Below are 15,231 nucleotides of genomic sequence, written 5' to 3'. Positions count from 1 at the left end.
ATTAATAATATTTGCCAGATGACAGCTTGGAAATATCACCTTGTCCCTGGGCAGCTGTTTAAACCAGTCTGACTAGGTTCAAGAAATACCTGCAGACTACAAACTGGAAGTGGAGGGGTCTTTTCTCCAATGCAGCATGCTGAAAGCACAAGTGTTACAGGAAGAAGTCAGATCAATAGGTCTCAGAAACTGAGATCTGTATTAGCTAGGCCAAACTAAAGTTTAGGCAGAACAGTCATGCATTATAACCTCTCTGTATGGTTGCCCGTGCTGTTAGCATGTTGCTTTCCTTCAGCTGAGATTAGGGAATGCTTCGTGTTGGAGGGCTGGTTTTACCTTACCAGATTCTTATTCTGGGCACAGTTTCCTGACGGAAGAATCAGTCTCTCACTCAGGTAGCACTGACAAGTTATCCTCTGAAATCACACTCAGCAGTGATGTCAAGTGGAGCTCAGGACCATTTCCATCAGAACCTAGTCTAAGGGCTGGACATTAACAATAAGAGTCTTGCCACTAACAGACCTGCAAGCCAGAAGGAGTCAAAAGTGCAACTGACTTGAACTCTGACATTTGATTTAAAGCAATGCAAGGTTGCAATAAGTCATCTGAACCTCTAGCACCACCTCGTTAACAAAGCTCCTCCCTCAGATGTTACTACCTGTGACAATTTTTACACCTTTTTCTAATCCAGTAAATTGAAAATGATTAAAGTAACCAAAATATACAGTAACCAATCCCAAAACAGATTTGCTCATATTCAGAGTGTGCAATAACAACTAGTTTTTAGAAGCAGTTCTCCACCAGTTTCATTTTAGACCTAAGATCTACTGTGAGTACTGCCCTTATATCACAGAAGAGCTTCCTGGCCCACATTAACAGCTTCCCAAATTTAGCCAGTCTAATAAACTTCACAAATATTTCAAGGCAACCTTCCCGTGTTATTCCTCCCCTCCTCTGTTACTTCCTCCTAATCACAGTTAAAATAAAGTTTTCATGCATTAGTGCTCCCATCTCACTAGTCAATGAAAACTGATTGCAGAGAAATTGTCCCTTTTGTGCTCTCAGTTCCAATACACACCCCTCAGGGAAATAACATCAGTGTGCAGGAAAGAAGGGAGAAACCTGATTCAAGCATGAAGAATGGATGGGTGGCTAGAAGAGCAGATATGTAAAGGAAATGGTGAGGAAAGAGGGGCATGTATGTAGATGTGCTCACGTACATAGTGAAAAGCAAAATTACACCCTCTCACCTGAGCCATATATTGCAGGGGGTCCTGGTGGTCCTGGTGGGCCAGGTGGGCCAGGAGGTCCAGTTTTTCCATAACCTGGTAATCCAGGTAAGCCAGGTAACCCTGGAGGTCCTCTGGGTCCAACAACTGAGTCCCCTTTTGGTCCCTATGAATGATAAAAAATACTACCTTGAATGTATCAATTTCACGGCTGTAGGTCCTTCATCTCTGGTGGCAACATTTTCTGAAGGCAGGCCACTACACCACTGTTCAGACATGAGTCATAACCATTTTTGAAAGCCATGGGAAATGAAAAAAAAACAACTATATATTAAACTAAATTAAAGAATTGGACTTTCAGAAAGCTTTCTGATAGGTCTTACATAGTTATATATATTGCCTTGACTTGTAATGCTGTTGACAGCATGAATCTACATACTGATTTAGTTGTATTAGCCAGCTGAGTACAACACTATACCAGTTCTTCAGAGCAAATTAATTCCAATAGTGAAGTGTCTGTGTTTATGCCTAATGCAAGTCTGTCTCATTAACCTAATGGTTAGTATAGGAGTGTATATATTGTTCTTAACACCATCATGATGATTATTTCTTTTTACAGCCTTCTAAGTTAGAACAATGGGTACCCACAAATATTCCTGTTTTACCATTTATATGACTTACAATTAATCCTGGTCTTCCAGGTGGTCCAGGAGGTCCTGTCAGGTAAAATCCTCTGTTTGGTTCTCCTTTTTCTCCTTTTACACCAGTGTTTCCATTGTCTCCTTTTTCACCCTTTAAACATAACATATTTGAAAACATCCAGTTGAAGCAAGATCTGAACCTCAGTTGAAGCAAGATCAGAACCCCATGCACTGGTCTTTTAAAGTTGCCTGAAATTTCTGAGATTAATAAAGAAAATGATCCACTTAAAATCTTTTTGGCATCACTTCCTTCTACAGTGATATGGAATAAAAAGGAATGCCTCCTCTACTGAAGCTGCAAGGATTTCACAGGGAGGAGAGAATTTTCACAAGGATTTTCACAGAAGGATTTCACAGGCTGGGAGAGACAGAGACTGAGTGGAGACAGAGGGAAGTGCCTCTGTTGCTGTTTCCTAATTTACCCAGAAAAAAACACCTGATCTGTGTTGTAGCTGGAGGCAAAGAGAAAGTTGGAGGAAGCATAAAAGCTTGTTGCTTTTCTCCCACATCAAGGAAAAAGCAAAGCAAGATTGACATGAAATGGACAGATATTTAAAGATATGTTACAAAGTGATGATTACCGTACATAGATAATTACCACACAAAAGGATGGGTATGTGTACCAGGATAACAGAAGAGACACCACACAAAATTGCAGGCACTTTGAACTGTATCTCTTCTGATTAGCAGCTAGCTGGGGAACAGTGGCAGGTAAGAAGAAGCATTTAAATATTAGGTCATTATCTTTTGTACAAAGTAAGCCACCTCCATTGTAGGTTCTGACCTCACATTATTTTCTCTTTGTCTGCTGGTTTCTCCTTCCTTCCTTCCTTCCTTCCTTCCTTCCTTCCTTCCTTCCTTCCTTCCTTCCTTCCTTCCTTCCTTCCTTCCTTCCTTCCTTCCTTCCTTCCTTCCTTCCTTCCTTCCTTCCTTCCTTCCTTCCTTCCTTCCTTCCTTCCTTCCTTCCTTCCCTCCCACCTTAATTTTTTTGGTCTATTTTGGTTCCCATTTTCACATTTTCAGAAATAAAGCTATGTATAGAGGCAGCAAAGGACAATGCAAGAGTGGCAGGTAGCTGAGGAAAGACAATAGAAATGGCTATGTATAGCTCCTCCTCTGAGTCTTCTTTTTTTTTTTTTTTTTCTTTTTTTTTCTTTCCCTGTAAACAAAAGTATGAAGCTTTATATATGATATGCCATTTTGTAGAGCTGAAGAACTAGATGAAATTGTAGCTAAAGCTGTAAAGTTGCAAACACTGCTTTATTATATCAGAGAAGCCACAATGGCTCTGCCATGCATGCACTGGACACTTCATGTTATAGAAATAACTTCAGTGCTCTCAGCCAAGCAGGAATAAAATCTGAAAAAAAGACAGCAGTAGGAGTCCTTCAAGGAAACTGACAGTACCCCCACAAGCCCAGTTTTCTATGGCATCATTAAATGATAACTTGATTCTACTTTTTTCAGATCTTGTTTTGATAAAGAGCAATAACAGCCTTGTTTACATAAAAGCATTTAAAATAGTATTGTGTAGGTATTCATTTTTTCACTTAAAGCAGTCAGGAGAGTAGTGGAACAGAGAGAGACCAAGCACATCATGGTATGGATATGCTTTCTTTTATGAGATCTCAGTAAACGAGCATGGGGAAGCAGAAACATGCTTTCCATCACTTTAATTTATTTTATTGATTGTGTTTAAAAGATAAATAGTATTCAACAGAAGTGAATTTCTTGTCATGCATTGATTGTTGGTAATATTTTTTCTAGTCACCCTTTAGGAAATGGATGTCTCTTATCTGAGCTGGCATGGAACAAAAGGCATTAATTTACAGCAAATAGTTTATACCAACCTATGTTAGGTAACAGTGAATAATGACTCACTTTAATACCACTGGGAAGGCAAAAAGCCTCACTAATTTTTTTTTTTTTTTTTTTTTTTTTCTATAGTCTTTCTGTAGTACTAACAGCTATCTCTGTATTTGTAACAAACTTTTATATTCATCTGGAGTTTAAGGAATTAATATAATTTGTAATTGCTGATCCAGTTATCTGTTTCATATATTTCACTATTCTGTACTGTAGTATGCTTAATATATAGTATGCTTTAAAAAAAGCTTAAAGAACTCAAACACAAATGAGATATAATTACCTTTATGCTATTAATAAAGTGGCTGAAATATGATGGAGGTAGAGGTGGACCTGAAAAATGAAGAAAATACAGTAAAGTACAGTAATTATCTGTAATTTCCTTTTTAAAAGCACTGCTTTAGGTATTTTTGGCTTAGAAGTTTAAAGGAAAATGATTTACAATGGTAATATTAACCTTTAAATCTAACATTTTTAGTTCAGTTTCCTAATGAAACCATGCTTACATGCTCTGTCTCACTTCTTCACCTTAATAATTTCTGAACCTTACTGTGGATTTCAGTGACATTTGAAAGCAAAGAAGTCTCAAAGATGATAAGTACTCAGTTTTCTGAAAAATGCTCATTATAATCTCATTATAATGCCAAAACACACCTCCATCCCAAAGGCTACCCATCTCAAAGGTGTGACCACTCCTCACTGAGCATGCACTCTGAATTTCTCTGAGCCTATACCTTTAAACAAAAGCAAGAAAAAATTGTACCAATCACAAGGAAGGCATGTATGACTAGAGTCACTCAAGCTCCACCTAAAAGTAAGAAAATATTTTAAAAAAATAGCTCAAGAGAGGAAAATGTCAGGGGAAGACACCATCATAGACAAGTTGGAAGGACATTGATGACTTCTGGGATCAGTTGATGGGCTGAACGTCTCTTACCCTCCTACAGGAATGCCTATTGGGTGAGATTTGAACTCTTGGTTGTACTGAGTGCTTCCCCAGGCAACCTAACATTCTCTACAGAGTTGTTTCATAAGTTAGCATGTGTAGTTGATTGTGTTTCTTATATTCTTGGTATTTGCACGTTTTGCAGACAGTGTATTTATCACCAGCAATCCAAAATAACCTATACTCTTGTTGCTTCAAAAAACTACACCTGTCATTTACTAGACTGAAGATGTATTGTATGTACTATTTGTGAAGCCGTGATTGTAATTAATGTGGCCAAACCTTATAGTGCTGATTGTGCTATTTGTGCAACCGTGATCATGGTATATTGAATGCAACCGGACTTATAGTGCCACTTGGGCATCACTCAGAATCTAAGCCCAGCCCCTTGGATATCTGAGGACAAGCTGGAACACAAGGGGGTTTAGGTCCTGCCAAACTTCCTTACCCTTTAACACGAGAGCATTCCATATGTTTTGCAAGCAATGGGGTAGCAGTCAGTACCAGCCCACTTCTGAATGAATTACAGTTGTACTATCTTTTGTGCAAGGACACTTTCACAGAATCACAGAACCGTCTAGGTTGGAAGAGACCTCCATGATCACCGAGTCCAACCTCTGACCTAACACTAACAAGTCCTCCACTAAACCACATCACTGAGCTCTACATCTAAACGTCTTTTAAAGACCTCCAGGGATGCTGACTCAACTGCTTCCCTGGGCAGCCCATTCCAATGCCTCACAACCCTTTTGGTAAAGAAGTTCTTCCTAATATCCAACCTGAACCTCCCCTGGAGCAACTTTAGCCCATTTCCCCTTCATACAATCACCAGGCACGTGGGAGAACAGACCAACCCCCACCTCGCTACAGCCTCCTTTAAGGTACCTGTAGAGTGTGATAAGGTCACCCCTGAGCCTCCTCTTCTCCAGGCTAAACAAGCCCAGCTCCCTGAGTCGCTCCTCGTAAGACTTGTTCTCCAGACCCTTCAACAGCTTCATTGCTCTTCTCTGGACTCGCTCGAGTACCTCAATGTCCTTCTTGTAGTGAGGGGCCCAAAACTGAACACAGTACTCGAGGTGTGGCCTCACCAGAGCTGAGTACAGAGGGACAATCACTTCCCTAGTCCTGCTGGCCACACATAACCAACAAGAAAAAGAACCAGGGTTACTGCCATTTTGCTGATCACAGAACAACTGTTCTTTGACATTTTTCTGCAAGAAAAACCAGTACCAGTACCAATGGTTATAACAGCTGTGCTGTGTTGTCTGCCAATGGTGGTCAGCCAAAGCAGTCAAGCCAGCACAAGTCTAAGAATTCTTCAAATATTCTTTGTTTGGGATACACTTGGAAAATGAATGTTTTACAGCTGCCAGTAACAGCTGGGGACATTTTCATAGAATCATAAAATATCCCAAGTTGGAAGGGACCCATAAGGATCATTGAGTCCAACTCCTGGCACCACACGGGTCTACCCAAAAATTCAGACCACATGACTAAGCACAGTCCAAACGCTTCTTAAACTCCGACAGGCTTGGTGCAGTGACTACTTCCCTGGGGAGTCTGCTCCAGTGTGTTACAACCCTCTCATTGAAGAACCTCTTCCTGATATCCAGCCTGAAGCTCTTCTGTCACAGCTTGACACCATTCACTCAGGTCCTATCACTGGTCAGTAAAGAGAACAGCTCAGCACCTGCCCCTCCACTCCCCCATGTGAGGAAGCTGTAGACCACAATGAGATTCCCCCTCAGCCTCCTCTTTTTCAGGCTGAACAGGCCAAGTCACCTCAGCTGCTCCTCTTATGTCTTCCCCTCTAGGCACTTCACCATCTTAGTACTTTGTCCATCTGGACACTCTCCAACAGTTTCACGTCCTTTCTGTACTGTGGTGCCCAGAACTGCACAGAGTACTCGAGGTGAGGCTGCACCAGCGCAGAGTAGAGCGAGACAATCCCTTCCCTCAACTGACTAGCAATGCCGTGCTTGATGAACCCCAGGATACGGTTGGCCCTCCTGGCTGCCATGGCCCTCCTGGCAGCCATGGAAGCTGCCATTTCTTCAAATGTGTTCTGAACTTTGGGTGCAACACTGTTCCAGCCATAGGTCTCAGATCTCAGTATATTATCTCAGACGCAATTAGATCATGTAGATAGTGTATACATCTGTACTCTGGGACAGAAATGTATTGCCAGTGTGGTAGCTATTTTGATTTTATTTGAATCCTGACAGCTATTGCTCAATCTATGAAAGGGGGTGGAGAATAGACAGGTAGATTGGCAGGTGTCCTTCTCAGATGTTGCTTAGTATTAATTTCTATATTGGGTAATATTTTAGGATTTTCCTAGGAGATCTTTCAAGCAGACTAGGTCTATGCAAAGTATGTGAGGAATAGGGAGGGCATCACTCTAAAATAGAACCCAAAAACTTGTGGTAAGGAACCAGTGGAAAAACAGGAGTGGCTTCAGAAAGGATAGAAGAGCTGTGATCTGGGAGCTTAAGGCTAGCTCTACCTATACTGGTACTCCTACCTCTTTAGCCCCATGATCAAATAGCATAGCTTTTATCCATACAGCTAAACTGTCTTCCTCACTCCCAAAAGAGGAGAAAGTTATCCATACAGCCTATTGTACCAATCCTTCAGTTAAGCTGTCTCCCATGGTCTTAGAAAGTGTTATTTATTTTAGGCCAAATGTTGGCCAGGAAACATGCTAACATTTAAACTGCAGGACAACTATCCCATGTCCTGGCCCTGTTTGGTTTACACAGCCAGGGAAGTTTGCCTGACATGACTTCTTAAGGGCTCACCTAGTCCAGTCCTCTTCTCTAGATATTCAGTGGAGGGCTGATAGGCAATTTTTTGTAGGACCTTTGGGGATCTTAACACCAACCAGAGGGAAACATGCTAATTGCATAGCCTGTGCTGGCAGACCAGACATTTTCATTTTGCTTTGTTTTCTGATGTTGCTGAAACGGACTAATAGCACTTTGCATGGGCATTATCAATGGCAAAATCACACCCTCACAATGGTCATAAAGTTACAGAACTTTGGTGCCCTTTCTTTTAGAGAAAGCCGTGCTGCTTTCTGATCTGGGATCTGATTTATAAATAAACTCAGTCCCTGGAGCAATAAAATTCATTACAGGAATTAGTGCTTGCCCAGTGAGATGCTGTCTTGTTCCCCATCTGCTTTTCCTTTAATTCCATTCCTTCCAGTATTCATGAAAAGGAGGGTGAAACTTCTTCATAAAGAAAAGAAAGTCTCAGGACAAACAAGAAAAAGGGTGGATTTGGATGAGTATTGAAACTTGTCCAGAATGCCAGGTATGAATGTGGCCTGGCAGGAAGGAAGGATCAAATGCCAGTATACTGCAATAAACACTGCATTTTAGATGAGCAGATCTTCAACTTTAGGCAATTGGGTCTGAGATACCATGAATTCTTCTCCTCTGTTTCTAAATGGGTTTCCTTACATGGCCTCAGACAGTATTCCTTCAGCCAGAAATAATGAGGTTGTGTTGGAATGTTGCATATATGATTGAAACACTGTGCCTATGTTCTGGATACTCACTATACCTGCCTTTATACAGAGTAGTTATATAAATTACGGCCTGCCAAATATCCATGCTTTCTATGCTGGCTTCATGTTTTTGCAAGCTATCAATTAACGGAGTCTGTCTGTAAGGTTAGAGGGATGACATTTGGGGTAGAGGAAAAATAAATCCACTGAATGAATAAATGGCAGAGTTCAGAAAGCTTTTCAGATTGCTGTGACTCAACAGATAGTGAACTGGAAGGACCTTCAATTGTCTGTCCCCAAAGAAGGTTTTGAAAATTTCCTATATTATCATGTTCTACTATCCTGCAATTTCTGGATTGTGAATTTCCATTGTCAAAGGTTGTGTAGGTATCTATAAGACCTACAGAATGGATTTGTATAAAAGAACATTGTAGCAGTTACGTCAGCTGACATTCTTTTATGAGGAAGATTTAAACAAGACAGTTTAACCAGAATTATTGTATAATTTTCTCCATCCTCTCTAGTTGCAGTTTTATAACAAAATCATAAGCATAATCCTCTGCTTCAGAAGTACCCCTGAAATCATCAGGTACAGACAAAAGTAACTGTAGGACATTGAACTACATTAAATACAAAGTCTGGGAATTAACAGACATTGACAGTGGAGAAACCGGCACAGAAGAGTAAATCTTAACCTCTGTATAGAAATCTTTCTTGCTCCTTTTTTTTTTTTTTTTTTTTTTTTTTTTTTTATAAGTCTATTGGTGATGAGGAAGCACTAACCGCTACTTCAGAGCACTGGACATTGATCAGAATGAAGATTAATAAGGACATGATAAGAAAGCAGATTTGATTACAACAAACAGATGTCCTCATAAAAATAACCAAATATCTTAAGTCAACAGAACTGTGGCTTTGGAACAAAGACAAAATATCCATGTATATACAATTTTGTATTAATTATGAACACATTAGAGGACAAATATTATAAATATGGTATAGGAACATTAATTTGATGTACAGCTTCTTCTATTTTGAATGATTGCTGGCACTGACCAAAGCCTTATCTCAGTATATGAGATTTCAAAAAATATAGTAAAAAGGAAGAATTTGTAATAGCAATCTTTTCAAATAGATGCTTGTTTCTATAACTATTTTTGAATGTGTAAGAATTAGCAATATGTGTCAACTTTTGATATAGAAAAGTAAATCTTTGGTAAGCAACATCTGTTGTGATGCTCCTAGCACAAGTGAATTGATAATTTAGCTCTCATACTTTTCATGATTACGGCAAATAAAGCATAGAATATTAAAAAGTTGGTTGAAATGGAGATGGTAGAGTTCTGGAATTGGGACTATCACCAACAAATGGCTGCCTTGAAATCAGAATGCAGAGGTATGTTATCCTGAAAGGGATAACACTGCATTTTAGTCCAGTTGGCTCAAAAACTCTGACAACAAAATAATGTCTTAGGAAGTGGGTGTGATGTTCTTCTAAGATTTCAGAAAATCTCTAACCAGCCAGATACATTTCAATATCTGTTCATGTACTGAACACACTCATAATAGGTTCACAAATGTGCAGTACAGATAGTTCTTTTCAGAGGATACATTACAGGCTTTGTTGTTCTGCACCTCAGTTCAGCAAGAAAATAAGTGTGTCTTTAGGCAGTTAAAGGTACTTTGCTGTACTGCTTTTAAGTTAAACACATGACCCTTTAGAGGGTATCAGTGACATATCTGATTTAGTATACCTGGTGGTCCTGGATCACCTCTGTCTCCCTTTTCTCCTTTTAAGTCTGCTGAACTCCCAGTGGACTGCAATCCCCAGCAATCTCTGTTTCCTTTAGCACCTGTCATAAAAGCATCACAATGAAACAAAATTCACGAGAACTTTCAAACAACAGAGACTGCAGAAGTAACAACCAAACCACTGATAGTAAGAGCAGATTTTTCATATGTGCAGGGCTTTTAATTCCAGTCTCTATATGCTTGTCTCACTGTTCTCATGAATATTGAATGGCTGGCTGGCTCATTGTCCTCTCTTGTTTATCAATCCCAACATGTACAAAATAATCTTTCTTTTACGGATCAGTCTTTCACTCTCCTTTCCTTAATCACCTAGCCTTTGACCCTCTGAATCAACCTGTTCTCATTGCATTTGTGAATTTCATGGGGCAAGAGCAGAAATGGTTCTTACATTATGATTTTTATACCAAAACTGCTATCTCTAGATTTTGAAAAAAAATAGTATCTGTAATGTTCAGCTGCTCCTCATAAGACTTGTGTTCCCAGACACTTCGCCCTTTGTTGCCCTTCTCTGGACACTCTCCATGGCCTCAATGTCCTTGTAGTGAGAGGTCCAAAACTAAACACAGTACTCAAGGTGCAGCCTCACTAGAGCAGAGTACAGGGGGACAATGACCTCCCTAATCCTTCTGGCCACACTTTTTCTGATAGCAAGCCAGGATATCTTTGGCCTTCTTGGCCACCTGAGCACACTGCCAGCTCATGTTCAGGCAAGCACCGACCAACAGCCCCAGTTCCTTTTCTTCTGCATAGCTTTCCAACCACTCTTCTCCCAGCCTGTAGCATTGCTTGGGGTTGTTGTGCCCCAAATGCAGGACCCAGCACTTAGCCTTGTAGAACCTCATACAGTTGGCCTCGACCCATCAGTCGAGCCTATCCAAATCCCTCTGTGTAGCCTTCCTACCCTCGAGCAGATCAACACTTGTGCCCAACTTGGTGTTGTCTGCAAACTAACTGAGGGTGCACTCTATCTTCTCATCCAGATCACTGATAAAGATATTAAAGAGAACGGGCCCCAGTATTGATCCCTGGGGGATTCCACTTGTGACTGGCCTCTGGATGGATATTTCTCCAATCACCATGACTCTTTGGACCCAGCCACCAGAACAGTTTTCAATGCAATGAAGCATACACCTGTCCAGGCCTTGAGCAGCCAGTTTTTACAGGAGAATGCTGTGGGAAATGGTGTCATAAGTCATATTGAAGTCTACGTAGACCAAATCCACAGCCTTTCCCTCATCCACTGCTCAATTTGTAAGCTAGCCTTTGAAGTGTAGCCCTATACTCATTTATTCTTTGGCCTGCATGTTGAGACTGGACCAAGATATGACATTATGGATTCAGCAGAACAAGTGAGACTATCATTCTTTTTTTTTTTTTTTTTTTCCTCATGAAACCAGTTACGCAACACCCCCCCCCCCAAAAAAAAAAAAAAAAAAAAGGTGTTTTTGTTCATAATAAGAACAGTTTATTTAAACCATGCTGCAAGAATTACTCACCTTGGACATTAAGAGCTTCTTCATTCCCAGGGTAAGTAGCGCTCACCTACATACAAAAGGAAATCTATTAGAACTTATCTATACACATTAATTGATGGAAGTGCATCAGTGTGACTGGAAAGCCTGGAATATTTGCATGCTATCACAGTAAGTGTTATAACAGCACTCTGTGCTCATCTCCAGTTTGGCAGGTTTCGAGTATTAACTAATCAAGCCTTTTTCAGGATTGTTCTATCTTAAGCATGCAACATGCTTTCAGTAAGAGCGTAACAACATGCACTTTGGAGGCACTAGCAAATCCCAGTCTCAGTCATGCTAGAGAAACATCAGAAGACTTATTCTCCAAGAACAATTCTAAATTTACATCACTGCATTTGAAAGCAGGATTTTATATTTGATTGTATGATAAGAGAATATAGTTGTAATTTTTTCATCAGACCATGGCTAGGCCTACTCTCTGATGTTGACCTATACTCCAGATGCATTGAAATCACAGTGGGGAGAAACTTCTTATTTTAGTGTATCCTATTCTGAGACAATTCCCCTGTAACAATACTTCTACCACCTGTCTTCAAAACAAGGACAGTGCAGGAATTAAAATGTGGCACACTGCTTGGAAATAGACAGATTTTAGTACTAACTAGTACTATTTATATGAATTTAAACAAGCATACAAAGAAAATCAACCGTGTGCTGCATATGGCTAATACTGCAGTATTAGCTCTTAGGAGTCTTCAGTCACATGGATAGCTCCTGTAAATTCAGAAATTCACTTCACATGAAGAAAACTTATGAGATTTAGTCTGTAGTTCTTTATGGATATACATTTATATAGGCATGTGCATCAGACTTCTTATCTGTATACTTGGATAGGTTTAAATTGTCCACAAATGTATGTCAAAGATATCTAGTGTATTCAGATGCATGAAGAGGTATTTATAACTACTGGCTTTATTACTTTTACATGTAAAATTCACTTTTATTATTCAGTGATTGTAACCTTATTGAAAAGAGACTTTTTATTATTATCTGAAACTCAGCTAAAATAGGTTTGCATTGTTTGAATCATTCCACAGAGAAGCATACAAAACTTGAGTTTGGGTGGGATTTCTGGAAGTTGTCTAGCCCAGAGCAGGATCAACTACAGTAGGTTGCTCGGTGCAGTCCAGTCAGGTTTCAGAGATGAGGCTGACTAACCCAGAACTTTTGTGTGAATGTGAGAAAAACATACCAGAATGTTATACAGTAGGAATAGGAAGATTTAAGGGAGGAATTCAATGAGGTAAAATGATGTCTACAATAGTGGGCCAAACCCATAGGAATGTGAACTTACCATGGAGTAATGACTATTTATCATTAATTAACAGAAAGATTAGAAAGATACGTTACCTGGGATAAATCTTTCTTGAACAGTAAATGGTGTGATGAGTGTCAATGCATCTAGTATAGTCTAAGTCAAGAGCTGCTTTTCTAATATGAGTAAAAAAGGACTATAATGGAAACTGGAAGAGAAGAGCACAGTACTATTTTGAACTATACTGTCTAACAGAAAACTAGAGCAGCCATACCATGCATCAGACTATTCAGGGGAAGACCGCAGTGTTCAAAGACAGAATCCTTTCCAAGTATGTAGCCCACAGGTTAGCAGTATAATATTGTCCTAGGAAGAGTAATCCCAGGATTAAACTGTGTCCGCAGTTCATTGTAGGATGTGATTTCCATGACATGTTAAGCAAAAATTGCATCAAAGTGTTCTGAAAACATGAAAACTCTTTCCTTTTTTTTGGCACTGAGTATGAAATTACAGTTCGTTTGAAGACAATGGAGGGTGTTGTCATTTACTTTGGAAAAGTGTGGCAGAGCTTCACCTGGTGGCTTTCTTGTGATAATAATTTTTTATCATAGAATCATAGAATGATTTGGGTTGTAAGAGACCTTAAAAATTATCTAGTTGAAACCCCCTCCCATAGGCAGGGATATCCTCCACTAGATTGGGTCATATCAAATCTGATCTTGAACACTTCTTTTAGTTTAAAACCGTTACCCCTTCTCCTTTCAGTATAGTCCCTGATAGAGAGTCCCTCTCCAGCTTTCTCAGACACACAGACTTGCTGAGGGGGCACTCTATCCCATTGTCCATGTCACCAACAAGGATGTTAAATAATACCGGTCCCAATACAGACCCCAAGGGCATCAGTCATTATTGTTCTCCACCTGGATATTGAGCCATTGACTGCAACTCTTTTAGTATGACCATTCAGCTAATTCCTTACCCACCACGTGGTCCATCCATTAAATCCATGTCTCAACATTTTAGAGACAAGACTGTTGTGTGGGACAGTACCAAATGCTTTGCCCAAGTCCAGGTAGTTGCCATCAGTTGCTCTTCCCTTATCCACTAATGCTGTAACCCTGTCTTAGAAGGCCACCAAATTTTTCAGGAATGATTTGCAATTAGTGAAGCCATGTTGGCTGTCATCAATCACCTCTTTGTTTTCCAAGTGCCTTAGAACATTTTCCAGGAGAATCTGCTTTGTGATTTTATTGGAGACAGAGGTGAGACTGACTGGCTTGTATTTCTCTGTGTCTTTCTTTTTCCCTTTTTAAAAATGAGGGTTGTCTTTCCTCTTTTCCAGTCACTGGGAACTTCATCAGACTGCTATGTCTTTTCAAATACTATAGATCGTGGATTAGCAACTTCATCTTGCTAGTTCCCTCAGGACCCTCGGACACATCTCATCAGCTCATGCACATTCAGGTACCTTGGAAGGTCTTAAACCTAATCTTCTCCTACAGTGGGAAGCATTTAATTTTCCCAGCCCCTGCCTTTGGATTCTGTGAATTTGGTGATGTGGCTAGAGCACTTGCTGGTGAAGACTGAAGCAAAAATGTCATTGAGTACCTCAGCCTTCTCTATATCCTGGGTAACCAGGTCTCCATTTCTTTCAGCAGAGGGCTCATATCTTTCCTATTTTTCTTGTTATCACTGATGTGCTTGTAGAAGCCCTTCATGTTGCACTTAATGTCCCTGGCCAGATTCAATTCTGTCTGGGCTTTGGCTTTCCTAACTTGACCCCTGGCTACTTGGACAATGTCTCTGTATTCCTTCCAGGCTACTTGTCCTTGCTTCTACCCTTTATAGGCTTCCTTTTTGTGTTTACGTTTTCCAGAAGCTCCTTGTTTATCCATGCAGGCCTCCTGGCATTTTTGCCTGACTTCCTCCTTGTTGGGATGCATCGCTCCTGAGCTTGGAGGAGGTGATCCTTGAGTATTAACCAGCTTTCTTGGTCCTCTCTTCTATCTAGGGCTTCATCCCACAGTACTCTAAAAAGCAGATCCCTGAAGAGTTCTAAGTCTACTCTCCCAAAGTCCAGGGCTGTGAGTTTGTTGTTCACTGACCTAAGAATCTTGAACTCCACCATTTCATGGTCACTGCAGCTATGGCTTTCTTTTACCTTCATATTTCCCCAAAGCCTCTTCCTGTGGATGAGAACGAGGTCCAGCATATCACTTCTCTTCATTGGCTCCTCTATGACTTGGAGAAGGAAGTTATCATCAATACCTACTGGGAACTTTTTGGATTGCTTATGTCTTGCTGTGTTGTCTCTCCAACAGATATCAGGGTGGTTGATATCTGTTGATATCCCCTCCTCATCTCCCCTGCCTG

At 40.3% G+C, this 15,231-nt stretch overlaps 1 protein-coding gene across 1 annotated transcript in view; it reads right to left on the bottom strand.

Annotated features, from left to right (window-relative positions):
* COL15A1 (collagen type XV alpha 1 chain) overlaps nt 1-15,231 on the bottom strand; it is a 112,852-nt gene that overhangs the window by 9,595 nt on the left and 88,026 nt on the right. Inside the window, exons 26-30 of the mRNA XM_082752800.1 lie at nt 11,565-11,610; nt 10,011-10,109; nt 4,080-4,129; nt 1,911-2,021; nt 1,251-1,395 (exon numbers count right to left, since the gene is read on the bottom strand). Coding sequence (XP_082608926.1) covers nt 1,251-1,395; nt 1,911-2,021; nt 4,080-4,129; nt 10,011-10,109; nt 11,565-11,610 — 451 coding nt within the window. The remainder of the gene's footprint in view (nt 1-1,250; nt 1,396-1,910; nt 2,022-4,079; nt 4,130-10,010; nt 10,110-11,564; nt 11,611-15,231) is intronic.

Source organism: Aythya marila, assembly GCF_965140915.1.
Source record: "Aythya marila genome assembly, chromosome: 2".
Taxonomy (NCBI): Eukaryota; Metazoa; Chordata; class Aves; order Anseriformes; family Anatidae; genus Aythya; species Aythya marila.
The sequence above is the reverse complement of the archived record's forward strand: the minus strand, read 5'-3'. Positions and strand labels throughout refer to the sequence as shown.